This window comes from Amblyraja radiata, chromosome 7 (genome assembly GCF_010909765.2).
Source record: "Amblyraja radiata isolate CabotCenter1 chromosome 7, sAmbRad1.1.pri, whole genome shotgun sequence".
Classification (NCBI taxonomy): Eukaryota; Metazoa; Chordata; class Chondrichthyes; order Rajiformes; family Rajidae; genus Amblyraja; species Amblyraja radiata.
Window position 1 is genome coordinate 89805768 of NC_045962.1, and position 19104 is coordinate 89824871.

General features: G+C 51.1%; 1 protein-coding gene across 1 annotated transcript; it reads left to right on the plus strand.

Moving 5' to 3' along the window:
- Nucleotides 1-19100, plus strand: LOC116974918 (C-X-C chemokine receptor type 2-like). Its single transcript, XM_033023525.1, is given in 3 exon segments — nt 1-444; nt 1576-1902; nt 19062-19100. Coding segments are annotated over 3 exon segments (810 nt in total).
- The last annotated feature ends 4 nt before the right edge of the window (nt 19101-19104 follow it).

The window sequence follows — 19104 nt, forward strand, 5'->3', positions numbered from 1 at the left end:
ATGCTGTTGCACCCGCTGGTGGTCATCCTTCACAACCGCCGCTCCATCTCATCCACGGACGTCTACCTGCTCCATCTGGCCACGGCCGACCTGCTCTTTGCCCTCACCCTGCCCTTCTGGGCAGTGGACGCCGTGTCTGGCTAGGTGTTTGGTGACGCCATGTGTAAGGTGATCAATATGTTGCAGGAGGTGAACTTTTACAGTGGCATCCTGCTGCTGGCCTGCATCAGCGTGGACCGCTACCTGGCCATTGTCCGCTCTGCCCAGTCGCACGGCCACAAGAGACCGTGGATGGTCAAACTGGTGTGTGCCATCGTCTGGCTCGTGGCCCTGCTCCTGTCCTCGCCCGTCCTCTACAATGAAGTGTTCTACGACTATAACTGGTCCGTCTGTAACGAGGAACACGATGGTGATTTTGACAAACCGTGGAAACTGGGCATCAAAGTTTGTCGCCTGGTCATCTCTGGTCGCCTATAGCTCTGCATTCAATACGGTCATCCCCACCAAGCTCACCACCAAACTCCACCAGCTAGGCCTCAGCTCGCCGATATGCGTTTGGATCCTGAACTTTCTCACGGAGCGACCGCAGGCAGTGAGACTGGGCCCGCACCTGTCCTCCACCATCACCCTGAGCACCGGCACACCACAGGGTTGTGTACTAAGCCCCATGCTCTACTCCCTCTTCACTCACGACTGTGTCCCTGCATTCGACACCAACACCATCGTGAAGTTTGCAGACGACACAACAGTGATTGGGCTGATCACCAACAGTGATGAAACAAACTATAGAGCGGAGGTGCAGAACCTGGCGGACTGGTGCGCCAATAACAACTTGGCACTAAACACCTCCAAGACCAAGGAGCTGATTATTGACTTCAGGAGGTCCCATTCTGGAGAATATGCCCCAATCTCCATTTATGGGGAAAGTGTGGAGAGAGTGTCCAGCTTTAAGTTTCTGGGCACTCACATTTCAGAAGACCTCACATGGTCCACAAACACCGCCGCGCTGGTCAAGAAGGCACAGCAACGACTGTTCTTCCTGAGGACATTAAAAAAGACTGGTCTGCCCCAACAGCTGCTGACAACGTTCTACCGCTGCACCACAGAGAGCATACTAACGTATGGCATCTCTGTGTGGTATCTCAGCTGCACGGAGGCGGAGAGGAGAGCTCTTCAGCGCGTCGTCAACAGAGCGCAGCGGATCATCGGGACAGAGGTACCAGCCTTGGAGGGCATCTACCACACGCGGTGCCTCAGGAAGGCCCTCAGCATCCATAAGGGCTCATCACACCCCTGCCATGGTCTGTTTCAACTACTTCCCTCCGGCAGACGTTACAAGGCCTTCTACGCCCGAACCTCCAGACTCAGGAACAGTTTTATCCCAAGAGCTATAGCGGCTCTGAACCGGCCCTAATGAGTGCCCCCCCCACCCACCCCCTTTGGACAGTCTCCCTCAGATGGTCACGTCAATCAATTCAGCTTGTTTATTTATGTATTGTATTTATTTACCTTTCTTGTACATCAGTGGAGCTGCATACTAAATCTCGTTGCACTGACGTGCAATGACAATAAAAGATATATTATATTATTATCGGCTTCCTCATGCCGCTGGCCACCATGGTCTTCTGCTACACCGTCACCGTGTGGAAACTGTGCCAGACCAAGGGCTTCCAGAAGCAGAAAGCCATGAAGGTCATCATCGCGGTGGTGCTGGCCTTCCTGGCATGCTGGCTGCCCTACCATCTAACCATGGTTGTGGACATGCTGGTGAGAGTCAAACACATCGAACTCTCCTGCATCCAACGTGACCACTTGGACAGGGCCGTGCTGGCCACCCAGTGCTTGGCCTTTCTTCACAGCTGCATCAACCCAATCCTCTACGCCTTCATCTGGGTGAAGACAGTAACCCTAAGATTTTTGCCTCCACCACAGTGAGGAGGTGCTTGGAGGATACACTGTGGTGGTGTTAATTTGTGTTTATTGTTGTTTATTATTGCATGGTTGTATGTATGACTGCACGCACGAAATTTCGTTCAGACCGTAAGGTCTGAATGACAATAAAGGTATTCAATTCAATTCAATTCAATTCAAGTTCAGGAGGAACCTGGGCAGACATCTACCACCATTTAGACACCTCCTCAACCCACCCCCTCCCCCTAACCCAGCCCCTCCCCCACCCCCCGCTGAGTTTCTCCAGCATTTTTGTCTACATTCGATTTTTCCAGCATCTGCAGTTCCTTCTTAAAAATTACTATCTGCAGTTCCTTCCTACACTAGAATTTCTGGCAAGTCTCCAGTGACTTCTATTGAGCTCTGCAGAATCACCATATTGGGATGTGTCCAATCTGAATGTCGCACCCAGAGCGATACAGCATGGAAACAGGCCCTTCGGCCCAACTTGCCCACACCGACCTACATGCCCAATCTATACAAGGCCCGTGTTTGGCCCAGATCCCTCCAAACCGGTCCTATCCATGGACCTGTCTAAATCTCTCTTAAAAGTTGTGATAGTACCCCCCCCCCCCCCACCCCACCCTCCGCCCCATCTACCTTTGCCAGCAGCTCGTTCCAGACACCCACCACCCTTTGTGTAAAAAGGTTGCCCCTCAGGTTCCTATTAAATCTTTCCCACACCTTAACCTTATGTCCTCTGGTTTTTGATTCCCCTACTCTGGGCAAAATATTCTGTCATTCACCTCTCTCTATCCCCCTCATCATACTCAATTCTATAAGATCACCCCTCATCCTCCTGTGCTCCAAGGAATAAAGTCCTAGTCTGCTGAACCTCTCTCGAAAACAGTTCAGGTTCTTGAGTCCTGGGAATATGCCTGTAAATGAAAGTGTCCAAGAGCCACTGTATCAATGGAGCGCTGGAGATGATGAAGACACACATGGTGTCCATCCATAGACGAAGACAAAGTCCAATGTCCACTATGGGTGAACGAGGGTACGGTCCGGTTCACCTCCACCCCATTGCAGACACTAGACTCATAATAACCCGAAACGTAAAGAGATGTTGACTCAACACTTCACGCTGCCTCGGGAAAGCAGCCGACATCATCAAAGACGTGTCCCTGTCCCACCCCGGTTATTCCTTCTTCTCCCCGCTCCCGTCCGGCAGAAGGTACAGAAGCTTGAAAGCGCGCACCACCAGACTCAGGAACAGCTTCTTCCCCTCTGTTATCAGGCTTCTTAACGGTCCTTCCATAAGCTAGGGTACTGTCCGATTCACCTCTACCCCATTGCAGACTTAGAGTAACTCAGCGGGTCAGGCAGCATCTGTGGAGAACATGGATAGGTGACGTTTCTGGTCGGGACCCTCGACTGCATCTTCCACACAGACATGTACAATCTTCCCCACTCCACCGAGGGTAGACCTCACCTGCTCCATGCTTCATAGATTTTCATTCCTTGAATCAAGTCTGTGAAATTCATGCATAGTTGATGTTGTCTGTACCACTGCTACCGCTGCAAACAAGATATTCATTGTACCTGTATCTCACCACACTAGTGCATCTTACAATAAACTCCACTTGACATTAGTTTTGAGGTCACCATTACTAATAATCCAGCTGCTATTGATTTAGTGAGATTGATTGATCGATAGATTGGTTGATTGATTGGTTGATTGATTGATTAATTGGTCGATTGATTGGTCGAGTGATTGGTTTATTGAAGATGAGAGGGAAATGATTTAACAGGAACCTGAAGGGCAACTTTTTATTGACTCAGTGGGTGGGGGGTGTACGCACTAGCTGCCAGAGGAGGTAGTTGAGACACTGCCATTGCTACGGTTAAAAGGCTGTTGTACAGGTTCATAGAAACATAGAAAATAGGTGCAGGAGTAGGCCATTCGGCCCTTCGAGCCTGCACCGCCATTCAATATGATCATGGCTGATAGGCACAGATAGGACAGGTTTAGAAGGATGCAGGCCGGTGGGATTCTTGTAAATGGGGCGTGATGGTCACCATGGGCAAGTTGGGCTGAAGGGCCTGCTGCCACTGAATAACTGATTGATTGATGCAACATGGAAACAGACCCTTCAGGCCACCAATTCCATGCTTTTTCACACTCGATACATGTTATCCCACTATCTCATCCACTCCCCACACACTAGGGACAATTTACAGAGGGCCAATTAACCTACAAACCCGCACGTCTTTGGGATGTGGGAGGAGTTTTAATCTGCAATTTGAGAAGGAGAAGGTTAAATCGGAAGTGGCAGTGATGCAGTTGAACAAAGGGGACTATGAAGGCATGAGAGGGGAGTTGGCCAAAGTAGACTGGAAAGGGATCCTAGCAGGAATGACGGTGGAACAGCAATGGCAGGAATTTCTGGGCATAATCCGGAAGACGCGGGATAATTTCATTCCAAAAAGGAAGAAAGATTCTAAGGGGAGTAGGAGGCAACCGTGGCTGACAAGAGATGTTAGGCATAGAATAAAACTAAAAGAAAAGATGTATAACACAGCAAAGAGTAGCCGGAAGCCAGAGGATTGGGAAACTTTCATAGGACAACAGAAGGAAACAAAACGGGCAATACGGGCTGAAAAGATGAAGTGCGAAGGGAAGCTGGCCAGGAATATAAAGAAGGACAGTAAAAGCTTCTTTAGATATGTTAAGGGAAAAAGAGTAGCAAAGTCAAATGTGGGTCCCTTGAAGGCAGACACGGGTGAAATTATTATGGGCTACAAGGAAATGGCAGAAGAGTTGAATAGGTACTTCGGATCTGTCTTCACTAAGGAAGACACAAACAATCTCCCAGATGTACTGGAGGACAGAGGATCTAAGGGGGTAGAGGAACTGAAAGACATTTTCATTAGGCGAGAAATACTATTGGGTAGACTAATGGGACTGAAGGATGATAAATCCCCTGGGCCTGATGGTCTGCATCCCAGGGTCCTCAGGGAGGTGGCTCTAGAAATAGTGGACACATTGGTGATCATTTTCCAATGTTCAATAGATTCAGGATCAGTTCCTGTGGATTGGAGGATAGCTAATGTTATCCCACTTTTCAAGGAAGGAGCGAGAGAGAAAATGGGGAATTACAGACCAGTTAGCCTGACTTCGGTGGTGGGAAAGATGATGGAGTCAATTATTAAAGAGGTAATAATGGGCCTTGTGGATAGCAGTAAAAGGATTAGTCCAAGTCAACATGGATTTATGAAAGGGAAATCATGCTTGACTAATCTTCTGGAATTTTTTGAGGATGTGACAAGTAAAATGGATGAAGGGTTGCCAGTGGATGTAGTGTATCTAGACTTTCAGAAAGCCTTTGATAAGGTCCCGCACGGGAGACTGGTGACTAAAATTATAACACATGGTGTTGGGGGTAGGGTGTTGATATGGATAGAAAATTGGTTGGCAGACCGGAAGCAACGAGTAGGAGTGAACGGGTACTTTTCAGAATGGCAGGCAGTTGCGAGTGGAGTGCCGCAAGGCTCGGAGTTGGGGCCGCAACTATTTACCATATATATTAATGATTTGGAAGAGGGAATTAGGAGCAAGTTTGCGGATGACACAAAGCTGGGTGGCAGTGTGAACTGTGAAGAGGATGTTAGGAGGTTGCAGGGTGACATGGACAGGTTGAGTAAGTGGGCAGATGCGTGGCAGATGCAGTATAATAAATATAAATGTGAGGTTATCCACTTTGACGGCAAAAACAAGGGGGCAGATTATTATCTCAATGGGGTTAGGTTAGGTAAGGGGGAGGTGCAGCGAGACCTGGGTGTCCTTGTACACCGGTCACTGAAAGTTGGCGTGCAGGTACAGCAGGCAGTGAAGAAAGCTAATGGAATGTTGGCCTTCATAACAAGAGGATTTCAGTATAGGAATAAAGAGGTTATTCTGCAGTTGTATAGGGCTCTGGTGAGACCCCATCTGGAATATTGTGTACAGTTTTGGTCTCCTAATTTGAGGAAGGACATCCTTGTGATTGAAGCAGTGCAGCGTAGGTTCACGAGATTGATCCCTGGGATGGCGGGACTGTCATATGAGGAAAGATTGAAAAGACTAGGCTTGTATTCAGTGGAGTTTAGAAGGATGTGGGGGGATCTTGTAGAAACATATAAAATTATAAAAGGACTGGACAAGCTAGATGCAGGAAAAATGTTCCCCATGTTGGGTGAGTCCAGAACCAGGGCCACAGTCTTAGAATAAAGGGGAGGTCATTTAAGACTGAGGTGAGAAAAAAAAATTTCACCCAGAGAGTTGTGAATTTATGGAATTCCCTGCCACAGAGGGCAGTGGAGGCCAAGTCACTGGATGGATTTAAGAGAGGGTTAGATAGAGCTCTAGGGGCTAGTGGAGTCAAGGGATATGGGGAGAAGGCAGGCACGGGTTATTGATCAGCCATGATTACAATGAATGGTGGTGCTGGCTCGAAGGGCCGAATGACCTCCTCCTGCACCTATTTTCTATGTTTCTATGAAACCGGAGCACCCGGAGAAACCCCACGTGGTCACCGGGCAAACTTCACACTGTATTCCTTCCAGTTTAAAGACATCTTTCCTACAGTAGTGTGACCAGAACTGAGCACAATACTCCAAATACGGCCTCACCAACCTCTTGTACAACAGCAAGAAGAACAGCAACAGTCCCTAAACATCTAAACTCCGTATGCTGGAGTAACTCAGCTAGACAGGCAGCATTTCTGGAGAGAAGGAATGGGTGACGTTTCGGGTCAAGACTCATCTTCAGACTGAGAGTTAGGGGAGAGGGAGGTACAGAGATAAGGAAGGTTAAGATGTGAAAACGAGACATCAAAGGGGACGGAGATCAAGGAAAATGTAGAATAGGTCATTGTTAGCTAGGGGAAGGTGACAACGAAGCAAACAGAGATAACATTTAATCAGGAGGACAGTCAGAGAACAAGGGGGAGGGGGGGGGGGCGGAGGGATGGAGTGAGAGGGAAAGCAAGGGTAGCTTCAAGTTATAGAAGTCAATGTTAATGCAGCTGGGGTGTAAGTTGCCCAAGCGGAATATGAGGTGCTGTTCCTCCAATTTGCGCTGGGCCTCACTCTGACAGTGGAGGAGGCCCAGGACAGAAAGGTCAGTGTGGGAATGGGAGGGGGAGTTGAAGTGTTTGGCAACTGGGAGATCAGGTGGGTTTAGACGGACTGAGCGAAGGTGTTCAGCGAAACGATCGCAGAGCCTGCGCTTAATCTTGGTGAGTGGGGCTTTGTCTGGGTGAGTGGGGCCTAGTCTGGGTGAGTGGGGCCTAGTCTGGGAGAGTGGGGCCTAGTCTGGGTGAGTGGGGCCTAGTCTGGGCGAGTGGGGCCTAGTCTGGGCGAGTGGGGCCTAGTCTGGGCGAGTGGGGCCTAGTAAGTCTGGGTGAGTGGGGTATGGTAAATCTGGGTGAGTGGGGCCTAGTAAGTCTAGGTGAGTGGGACCTAGTAAGTCTGGGTGAGTGGGGCCTAGTAAGTCTGGGTGAGTGGGGCCTAGTCTGGGTGAGTGGGGCCTAGTAAGTCTGGGTAAGTGGGGCCTAGTCTGGGTGGGGTGAGTGGGGCCTAGTCTGGGTGAATGGGGCCTAGTAAGTCTGGGGCCTAGTGTGGGTGAGTGGGGCCTAGTCTGGGTGAGTGGGGCCTAGTCTGGGTGAGTGGGGCCTAGTCTGGGTGAGTGGGGCCTAGTAAATCTGGGGCCTAGTCTGGGTGAGTGGGGCCTTGTAAGTCTGGGGCCTAGTCTGGGTGAGTGGGGCCTAGTCTGGGTGAGTGGGGCCTAGTCTGGGTGAGTGGGGCCTAGTCTGGGTGAGTGGGGCCTAGTACGTCTGGGTAAGTGGGGCCTAGTCTGGGTGAGTGGGGCCTAGTCTGGGTGAGTGGGGCCTAATCTGGGTAAGTGGGGCCTAGTCTGGGCAAGTGGGGCCTAGTCTGGGTGACTGGGGCCTAGTCTGGGTGAGTGGGGCCTAGTCTGGGTGAGTGGGGCCTAGTCTAGGTGAGTGGGGCCTAGTCTGGGTGAGTGGGGCCTAATCTGGGTAAGTGTGGCCTAGTCTGGGCGAGTGGGGCCTAGTCTGGGCTAGTGGGGCCTAGTAAGTCTGGGTGAGTGGGGCCTAGTAAGTCTGGGTGAGTGGGGCCTAGTCTGGGTGAGTGGGGCCTAGTAAGTCTGGGGCCTAGTCTGGGTGAGTGGGGCCTTGTCTGGGCTATTGGGTCCTAGTCTGGGCAAGTGGGGCCTAGTCTGGGTGACTGGGTCCTAGTCTGGGTGAGTGGGGCCTAGTCTGGGTGAGTGGGGCCTAGTCTGGGGTGTTGGGGGTGTCAAACTATCCGCGAAGGGTCCAATCGGGCCCACGGGATGATTTGCAGTGAATAAATATAGCAGTGCCCGTTTCTCCGGGCCCGGGGCTGCGGTGCCCGCCCGCCCGGTCCATCACCTCCATCCGCACCGCCGGTCAGCCTGGTGTCTGGTGTCCAGGGAGCGGGTCCCGTCCGGGGCGAAGATACTCTATAATCTTTCCCCGGTCTCCGGGGAGACCGTTCTCCCGTCGCTGGGCGGGAAACGGGAACGAGGCAAAAACAAGGGGGCAGATTATTATCTCAATGGGGTTAGGTTATGTAAGGGGGAGGTACAGCGAGACCTGGGTGTCCTTGTACACCGGTCACTGAAAGTTGGCGTGCAGGTACAGCAGGCAGTGAAGAAAGCTAATGGAATGTTGGCCTTCATAACAAGAGGATTTCAGTATAGGAATAAAGAGGTTCTACTGCAGTTGTATAGGGCTCTGGTGAGACCACATCTGGAGTATTGTGTACAGTTTTGGTCTCCTAATTTGAGGAAGGACATCCTTGTGATTGAAGCAGTGCAGCGTAGGTTCACAAGATTGATCCCTGGGATGGCGGGACTGTCATATGTGGAAAGATTGAAAAGACTAGGCTTGTATTCAGTGGAGTTTAGAAGGATGTGGGGGGATCTTGTAGAAACATATAAAATTATAAAAGGACTGGCCAAGCTAGATGCAGGAAAAATATTCCCAATGTTGGGTGAGTCCAGAACCAGGGCCACAGTCTTAGAATAAAGGGGAGGTCATTTAAGACTGAGGTGAGAAAAAAAAATTTCACCCAGAGAGTTGTGAATTTATGGAATTCCCTGCCACAGAGGGCAGTGGAGGCCAAGTCACTGGATGGATTTAAGAGAGGGTTAGATAGAGCTCTAGGGGTAGTGGAGTCAAGGGATATCGGGAGAAGGCAGGCACGGGTTATGGATCAGCCATGATTACAATGAATGGTGGTGCTGGCTCGAAGGGCCGAATGACCTCCTCCTGCACCTATTTTCTATGTTTCTATGAAACCGGAGCACCCGAAGAAACCCCACGTGGTCACCGGGCAAACTTCACATTGTATTCCTTCCAGTTTAAAGACATCTTTCCTACAGTAGTGTGACCAGAACTGAGCACAAAAATACGGCCTCACCAACCTCTTGTACAACAGCAAGAAGAACAGCAACAGTCCATAAACGTCTAAACTCCGTATGCTGGAGTAACTCAGCTAGACAGGCAGCATTTCTGGAGAGAAGGAATGGGTGACGTTTCGGGTCAAGACTCATCTTCAGACAGAGAGTTAAGGGAGAGGGAGGTACAGAGATAAGGAAGGTTAAAATGTGAAACCGAGACATCAAAGGGGACGGAGATCAAGGAAAATGTAGAATAGGTCATTGTTAGCTAGGGGAAGGTGACAACGAAGCAAACAGAGATAACATTTAATCAGGAGGACAGTCAGAGAACAAGGGGGAGAGGGGGGGGGGCGGAGGGATGGAGTGAGAGGGAAAGCAAGGATTGCTTCAAGTTATAGAAGTCAATGTTAATGCAGCTGGGGTGTAAGTTGCCCAAGCGGAATATGAGGTGCTGTTCCTCCAATTTGCGCTGGGCCTCACTCTGACAGTGGAGGAGGCCCGGGACAGAAAGGTCAGTGTGGGAATGGGAGGGGGAGTTGAAGTGTTTGGCAACTCGGAGATCAGGTGGGTTTAGACGGACTGAGCGAAGGTGTTCAGCGAAACGATCGCAGAGCCTGCGCTTAATCTGGGTGAGTGGGCCTAGTCTGGGTGAGTGGGGCCTAGTCTGGGTGAGTGGGGCCTAGTCTGTGTGAGTGGGGTATGGTAAGTCTGGGTGAGTGGGGCCTAGTAAGTCTGGGTGAGTGGGGCCTAGTCTGGGTGAATGGGGCCTAGTAAGTCTGGGGCCTAGTGTGGGTGAGTGGGGCCTAGTCTGGGTGAGTGGGGCCTAGTCTAGGTGAGTGGGGCCTAGTAAATCTGGGGCCTAGTCTGGGTGAGTGGGGCCTTGTAAGTCTGGGGCCTAGTCTGGGTGAGTGGGGCCTAGTCTGGGTGGGCCTAGTCTGGGTGAGTGGGGCCTAGTCTGGGTGAGTGGGGCCTAGTCTGGGTGAGTGGGGCCTAGTCTGGGTGAGTGGGGCCTAGTACGTCTGGGTAAGTGGGGCCTAGTCTGGGTGAGTGGGGCCTAGTCTGGGTGAGTGGGGCCTAATCTGGGTAAGTGGGGCCTAGTCTGGGCGAGTGGGGCCTAGTCTGGGCTAGTGGGGCCTAGTAAGTCTGGGTGAGTGGGGCCTAGTAAGTCTGGGTGAGTGGGACCTAGTCTGGGTGAGTGGGGCCTAGTAAGTCTGGGGCCTAGTCTGGGTGAGTGGGGCCTAGTAAGTATGGGTGAGTGGGGCCTAGTCTGGGCGAGTGGGGCCTAGTAAGTCTGGGGCCTAGTCTGGGTGAGTGGGGCCTAGTCTGGGTGAGTGGGGCCTAGTCTGGGTGAGTGGGGCCTAGTAAGTCTGGGTAAGTGGGGCCTAGTCTGGGCGAGTGGGGCCTAGTCTGGGCTAGTGGGGCCTAGTAAGTCTGGGTGAGTGGGGCCTAGTAAGTCTGGGTGAGTGGGGCCTAGTCTGGGTGAGTGGGGCCTAGTAAGTCTGGGGCCTAGTCTGGGTGAGTGGGGCCTTGTCTGGGCTAGTGGGACCTAGTCTGGGCAAGTGGGGCCTAGTCTGGGTGACTGGGGCCTAGTCTGGGTGAGTGGGGCCTAGTCTGGGTGAGTGGGGCCTAGTCTGGGGTGTTGGGGGTGTCAAACTATCCGCGAAGGGTCCAATCGGGCCCACGGGATGATTTGCAGTGAATAAATATAGTAGTGCCCGTTTCTCCGGGCCCGGGGCTGCGGTGTCCGCCCGTCCGCCCGGTCCATCACCTCCATCCGCACCGCCGGTCAGCCTGGTGTCTGGTGTCCAGGGAGCGGGTCCCGTCCGGGGCGAAGATACTCTATAATCTTTCCCCGGTCTCCGGGGAGACCGTTCTCCCGTCGCTGGGTGGGAAACGGGAACGAGGCAAAAACAAGGGGGCAGATTATTATCTCAACGGGGTTAGGTTAGGTAAGGGGGAGGTGCAGCGAGACCTGGGTGTCCTTGTACACCGGTCATTGAAAGTTGGCGTGCAGGTACAGCAGGCAGTGAAGAAAGCTAATGGAATGTTGGCCTTCATAACAAGAGGATTTCAGTATAGGAATAAAGAGGTTATTCTGCAGTTGTATAGGGCTCTGGTGAGACCACATCTGGATTATTGTGTACAGTTTTGGTCTCCTAATTTGAGGAAGGACATCCTTGTGATTGAAGCAGTGCAGCGTAGGTTCACAAGATTGATCCCTGGGATGGCGGGACTGTCATATGAGGAAAGATTGAAAAGACTAGGCTTGTAATCAGTGGAATTTAGAAGGATGTGGGGGGATCTTGTAGAAACATATAAAATTATAAAAGGACTGGACAAGCTAGATGCAGGAAAAATGTTCCCCATGTTGGGTGAGTCCAGAACCAGGGGCCACAGTATTAGAATAAAGGGGAGGTCATTTAAGACTGAGGTGAGAAAAAACATTTTCACCCAGAGAGTTGTGAATTTATGGAATTCCCTGCCACAGAGGGCAGTGGAGGCCAAGTCACTGGATGGATTTAGGAGAGGGTTAGATAGAGCTCTAGGGGCTAGTGGAGTCAAGGGATATGGGGAGAAGGCAGGCACGGGTTATTGATCAGCCATGATTACAATGAATGGTGGTGCTGGCTCGAAGGGCCGAATGACCTCCTCCTGCACCTATTTTCTATGTTTCTATGCAACCGGAGCACCCGGAGAAACCCCACGTGGTCACCGGGCAAACTTCACACTGTATTCCTTCCAGTTTAAAGACATCTTTCCTACAGTAGTGTGACCAGAACTGAGCACAATACTCCAAATACGGCCTCACCAACCTCTTGTACAACAGCAAGAAGAACAGCAACAGTCCCTAAACGTCTAAACTCCGTATGCTGGAGTAACTCAGCTAGACAGGCAGCATTTCTGGAGAGAAGGAATGGGTGACGTTTCGGGTCAAGACTCATCTTCAGACTGAGAGTTAGGGGAGAGGGAGGTACAGAGATAAGGAAGGTTAAGATGTGAAAACGAGACATCAAAGGGGACGGAGATCAAGGAAAATGTAGAATAGGTCATTGTTAGCTAGGGGAAGGTGACAACGAAGCAAACAGAGATAACATTTAATCAGGAGGACAGTCAGAGAACAAGGGGGAGAGGGGGGCGGAGGGATGGAGTGAGAGGGAAAGCAAGGGTTGCTTCAAGTTATAGAAGTCAATGTTAATGCAGCTGGGGTGTAAGTTGCCCAAGCGGAATATGAGGTGCTGTTCCTCCAATTTGCGCTGGGCCTCACTCTGACAGTGGAGGAGGCCCGGGACAGAAAGGTCAGTGTGGGAATGGGAGGGGGAGTTGAAGTGTTTGGCAACTGGGAGATCAGGTGGGTTTAGACGGACTGAGCGAAGGTGTTCAGCGAAACGATCGCAGAGCCTGCGCTTAATCTTGGTGAGTGGGGCCTAGTCTGGGTGAGTGGGGCCTAGTCTGGGTGAGTGGGGCCTAGTCTGGGTGAGTGGGGCCTAGTCTGGGTGAGTGGGGCCTAGTCTGGGTGAGTGGGGCCTAGTCTGGGTGAGTGGGGCCTAGTCTGGATGAGTGGGGCCTAGTCTGGGTGAGTGGGGCCTAGTCTGGGTGAGTGGGGCCTAGTAAGTCTGGGTAAGTGGGGCCTAGTCTGGGTGAGTGGGGCCTAGTCTGGGTGAGTGGGGCCTAGTCTGGGCGAGTGGGGCCTAGTCTGGGCAAGTGGGGCCTAGTCTGGGCGAGTGGGGCCTAGTAAGTCTGGGTGAGTGGGGCCTAGTAAGTCTGGGTGAGTGGGGCCTAGTAAGTCTGGGTGAGTGGGGCCTAGTCTGGGTGAGTGGGGCCTAGTAAGTCTGGGGCCTAGTCTGGGTGAGTGGGGCCTTGTCTGAGCTAGTGGGGCCTAGTCTGGGCGAGTGGGGCCTAGTCTGGGTGACTGGGGCCTAGTCTGGGTGAGTGGGGCCTAGTCTGGGTGAGTGGGGCCTAGTCTGGGGTGTCGGGGGTGTCAAACTATCCGCGAAGGGTCCAATCGGGCCCACGGGATGATTTGCAGTGAATAAATATAGCAGTGCCCGTTTCTCCGGGCCCGGGGCTGCGGTGCCCGCCCGCCCGGTCCATCACCTCCATCCGCACCGCCGGTCAGCCTGGTGTCTGGTGTCCAGGGAGCGGGTCCCGTCCGGGGCGAAGATACTCTATAATCTTTCCCCGGTCTCCGGGGAGACGGTTCTCCCGTCGCTGGGCGGGAAACGGGAACGAGGCCAGGTGGGGGGGGGGGGGGAGTAAACATGGTTTTGGTCTCTTATTTCGGGGGGATGCGACTTCTCTTGTCGTATCCCCCGTCTCCGTCTCCGCCTGCGCCGAGGCCTAATAGTGGAGCTGGCGGCCTCGGAGCTGCGGCAGTGGCGACCCAACCCCGGAGCGGGCAGCGACTGCGGCAGCAGCCACCAGACCTCGGAGCGGGCAGCGGCAGCAGCGACCCGACCCCGGCGCGGGCAGCGGCAGTGGCGACCCGACCCCGGCGCGGGCAGCGACTGCGGCAGCAGCCACCAGACCTCGGAGCGGGCAGCGGCAGCAGCGATCCGACCTCGGTGGACCGGCCGCGGGCCCGGTGGACGACATCGTCGGGAGCTCGCAGGTTGGTGACCTGTTCTGTGGAGCTCCCGCGACAACAGCTGTGTCATCTGGACTGGAGGGCCGCAGCTTCGGCGGCTTCGACCACCCCGGGCCGCGGAGCTGAACCGGCCCGTTCGCGGAGCTTGGATTCAGCCGCGGGACTGACATTACTTACCATCGCCCGGCGGGGTCACAACATCGGAAGCCTGGATCGCCTCGGCGCAGAGGGAGAATAAGAAGGAAAGAGACAAAAACTTAAGACTTTTGCCTTCCATCACAGTGAGGAGTATTCAACTCACTGTGGTGGATGTTAATTTGTGTTTTTTGTGTGTGTTTTTTGCCATTTTTTACTATATGTAGGACTGCAAGGCAACAAAATTTCGTTCAGACCGCAAGGTCTGAATGACAATAAAGGCTACTTTACTTTACTTTACTTTACTTAGACAGGGGAAAGTCTACGGCCAAGGGTTCTCCAGTATATTGAGGCTGAGGTAAGGTAGAACCATGAATATTGACCTTTTCCTCGTCCATTGATACATTGTCTGCACATGCCCACATCTAGTCTTTTACCCCTGATTTGCCAAATTAAAAAGGCCATGTTTACCTTCAAAGGTAGACAAAAAATGCTGGAGAAACTCAGCGGGTGAGGCAGCATCTATGGAGCGAAGGAAATCCATAGGCGACGTTTCGGGTCGAGACCCTTCTTCAGACCTCGACCCAAAATGTCGCCAACTCCTTTTCTCCACAGATGCTGCCTCACCCACCGAGTTTCTCCAGCATTTTTTGTCTACCTTCGATTTGCCAGCATCTGCAGTTCTTTCTTAAACATGTTTACGCTCAAGATGTCTGACGTGGATTTTAATGGGAAACTGAAAACATGTAATATTGTCACTTCTTCTTCTTGTGTCGCATTTATTGCAACAGCAGTGCACAATGCATAAAAAACATTCAAAACAGGTTCTTGCAAAATTGCAAACGAATTGCTGCAAAAATATAAACATAAGTATATCTAAATTCAAAATAACCTAGATTTAGAATAAATGGGAACTCTAAAAAAAGGTTCTAATTCTAAAAAAACGGTTTTCTTTACTGCAAAAACTTACAGTATTTGATTTGCAGTTTTTGCACTATCATTTATAACATTTTACATAACATTTTATAACAGTACAACAAGTATTAAAACAAGGACAACTTCATGAAGAAAAAAATGTGTACAACAATGACCCCAATCATCCCATTCCACTCACTCATTACTCTTGACTCAACCAAAATTATTACTCAAATATTGGTCATAAATTTGTTGCAAAAATGCTCCAAAATAAGGCTTAGAATGCACCAGAGCATCTAAAAACCCCAGAGCTACCAGGGCCTTAAGCCGGCCCTGGACCCCAGCCGCAAGGCGCTTTGCACACATTATTTCACATAATGTTGTAATCCTGTCATGCCACCCCCCTTTTTGAAAAGCTTTGTACGGGCCTGTACTATCTATCTGTGATAGACACAAGATCCTGCTGTCATTTCTGTTAACCAGCTTTCTTCTTAGCCCCCCCTGCGGTCATGGCTGACCATCGGTGTCTCCAGGGTTGGAGGACGCCTGTGTGTGACTTTGTTTAACGTGGGGAGACTGGTGCACAGACAGCCACCCCACGGTCCTTGACAGATCTGGGTCAGGATCCAGTGGCATGGAGTCCAAGACGACCGGAGACCCTTTTCTGCTGCAGCCTTCATCCGCCTTCCCAGCCGTTGTGACGTTAGCTCCACTAAGGTCAGCCATCGTCCTCCGCCTGTTCCTCCGTTGAGGTCTTGGTTGGATTGCTCTTTGTCCCCCTCGACCTTACCGCCATGGGTGGCCCTACCAGGAGCATAGCTCCAGACGCCATCGCTCTCAGGATCTCAGGCCCACACAAGCTTCTCCACCACGACAAGGTGACGATCAATGGAGAAGCATCTTCACTATCCACAATACCATCTACTTTAATGTCATCTGCAAACTCACGACCTGCATGTGGCAAGCGCTACCAAACCGGAAGCGGGGGCCGCGTGGAGGTCGAGTGAGTGACGTGAAGTTCGAGCGAAGTCCACGGTAAGTTTGCGCGTGACGTACGGCGTCAAGACGTGCGTACGGCATCGAGAAGCTGCGTATGCCCGTCGAGGCGGTGCGTACGGCGTCAAGGCGGCTGCAGGGTGGCAGGCCGTTGCCGCGCAGAATATTTGAACACGGTCAATTTTTCGGAGCCCCGCGCAATGTTGGTCCCAGCTCCGCACAACTCCATAGAGCTCCGGCGATCGAAGTGGGACCGGCCCCGTGAGGCCGTACGGCTCAAGCGAACACGTTAGGTCACGCTTGCCGCATGCAGGCGCATGCTGGTGGGACCGGCCCTTTAGTATGCGTGCCGTGCACATCCTTCTCCAAATTGTTGATTAAAACCACAAAGAACAATGGGCTCAACACCAATCCTCGACGCACACCACCAGTCTCAGGTGTATTTTAGTTTAGTTGAGAGATACAGCGCGGAAACAGCCCATTCTTTTCCAAATTGTTAATGCAAACAGCACCATTGCACTGAATACCGTGCACAGGTCAACCAAGCAGTGACCTGGTGCACAGACCATGATCTCTTACTCAATTCATCAAAAACAAAAGAACTCATCATCGAGCCAAGACGCCAGCCACCCTCCAAAACTCCTGTGCTCATTAAAGGTGAATCCATCTCCATCACTGACACATTCAAACTCCTTGGAACCCACATCAGCAACAACCTCAAATGGAGGACAAACGCAGACCACATCTATGGAAAAGCCCAGCAAAGACTTTTCCATCTCCGACAGCTCAGGAAGTTCAGAGTAAGGTCTCATCTCATGCTCCGCTTCTATACAGCCATCATCGAAAGCATCCTCACTTCATCCATCACAGTCTGGTTCGGCAGTCTCGACTCACTCTTCTGGAAGAAATTACAGCGCATCATCAACAGAGCATCCAAAATTATTGGCTTACCCCTACCATCCCTTGAATCACTTTACCACAAACGGACACTACACAGAGCCCGCAAGATCATCTCTGATCCCACTCACCCTGCACACTATGCCTTTCAGCTACTGCCCTCTGGGAGGCGTTACAGGACAATTGCCTCCAAAACAAACCGCTTCAAAAACAGTTTCATTCCCACTGCAATTAACATTTTAAACTCTGTACGGTGAGGAATAAGAATAAGCATGGCCCTTATGTATTATGTCATGTGTCTGTCTGTATGTATATCTATGTTATATGTTTAATGTTTGATGAAATGTTGGAACCTGTACCGAGCTGTACTGATAACAAATTCCACCAGCCTGGCTGTGTGGTCATTAAAATACAATACAAAAATACCAGTCACAGGTCTGATAAACAATCTTACACCATCACCCTCTGCTTCCTTCCATGAAGTCATTTCTGTTTCTGGGCATTGTCTGAGCCTTTGTGCCGGTGATGCTGCTGCAAGTTAGATGATCATTGTACCTGTACCCCACTGTGCTATATAAGTGAGAGGAGCAGAGTTAGGCCACTCGGCCCATCAAATCTACTCCGCCATTCAATCGTGGCTGATCTATCTCTCCCTCCTAACCCCATTCTCCTGCCTTCTCCCTATAACCCCTGACACCCGCACTAATCAAGAATCTATCTATGTCTGCTTTAAAAATATCCACTGACTTGTGGCCTCCACTGCCATCTGTGGCAAAGAATTCCACAGATTCACCACCCTCTGACTAAATAAATTTCTCCTCATCTCCTTCCTAAATGGATGTCCTTTAATTCTGAAGCTATCTATCTATCTATCCATCACTAAAACTCTTATCTTGAATGTTTGTATACGTGCATGTGTGCGTGATGAGGGTGATCCTGAAACTGCGCCAAAACGGTACATGATAGCGCTACAATTGTTGGTCCACCTTACTCACCATTGTCCTGTGGTGTGCTGTGGCAAGTTTTATTCAGATTAATGGTATATTTTACAACTAATTCACATTTTAAACTTTACAAAAAGCACTTTTCCACTTTCCCCGCCCGTCAGCAGCGTACGATGTCATGACGTCACAATGGGATCCCGAATTTCGCCATGTTTATTTTTTCCACGTGTACTTGCCTGGCCTCACAATGGGGACCCATCGGCTCCACGGTTAAGTTTCCATCTACTTTACAAACGCCTCCACGGGTTCACTTTATTAACTTTAACTTAATTTCAGCCGACAACGGCACAACTTTGAACGCCGCAACGCTCATGTGCAGTTTGGTGGATTATTGCGTTGCCCAACGGGAGAGGAGGGGGGGAGTGGGGGAGATAGGGAGTGGGGAATAGAGGGAGAGGAGGGCAGTGGGGGAGGTGAGGACGGAGAATGCGGGGGATGGGATAGGGGGATAGAGGGATAGGATATGTTTAGGGAGGAGAGAGGGGTTACGGAGGGAAGAAAGGAGTGACTGAGGGTTGGGGAAAGGAGAGGGAGGGAGAGGTGAGTGGGGGAGGGGAGGAGGAGAGGGGAAAGAAGAGGAAGGGTAAGGGGGGATGGAGGAGGTTAGGGGTAGGAAGAGGGATGGCGAGGCGCAGTTGGGGAAGGGTACCGTGACTTGCGTCACACCGGGCACCCCTCAGCCGCGCCTGTGCAGTTGGGTGCTATGGATCAGTGATGGAATATTGCCTTGGGGACGGGGCCCAACGGCTCCCACTTTGTCTAGTATATTATATTATCCTAATAACTATAAAACTCTGATCTTGGATGTGTGTGTGTGTATTTATTTGTTTGTGTGCAATCACATTTACTCGAAGAAACGACGCGCTAACGGTAAAATCTTGACATATTCCGGTTTTATCCCGTGAAATCAAAAATTGCCTTGTCTGAAAATTTCATGCATTATATCTCGAGTTATTTATGAAAATGTTCACAAATCTTAAATATCTTAGAAAATAAACGAGATGGTCTCGCTGATGACATCACAATGGATCTGACCGCCTGCCTCTGCTCGCGCTGCGAGTGACGTCACCCCTGTTCTGTCTTCTGTAATTCTTGGCTTCTTGACTTTTACTTCTTTAAATTTGTCACTTAGCGTTTTTAAACTGCTGCTCAGGTTGTGCTGCAAGCTCAGCTGGGCTCCTTGAAGTACTAGAACA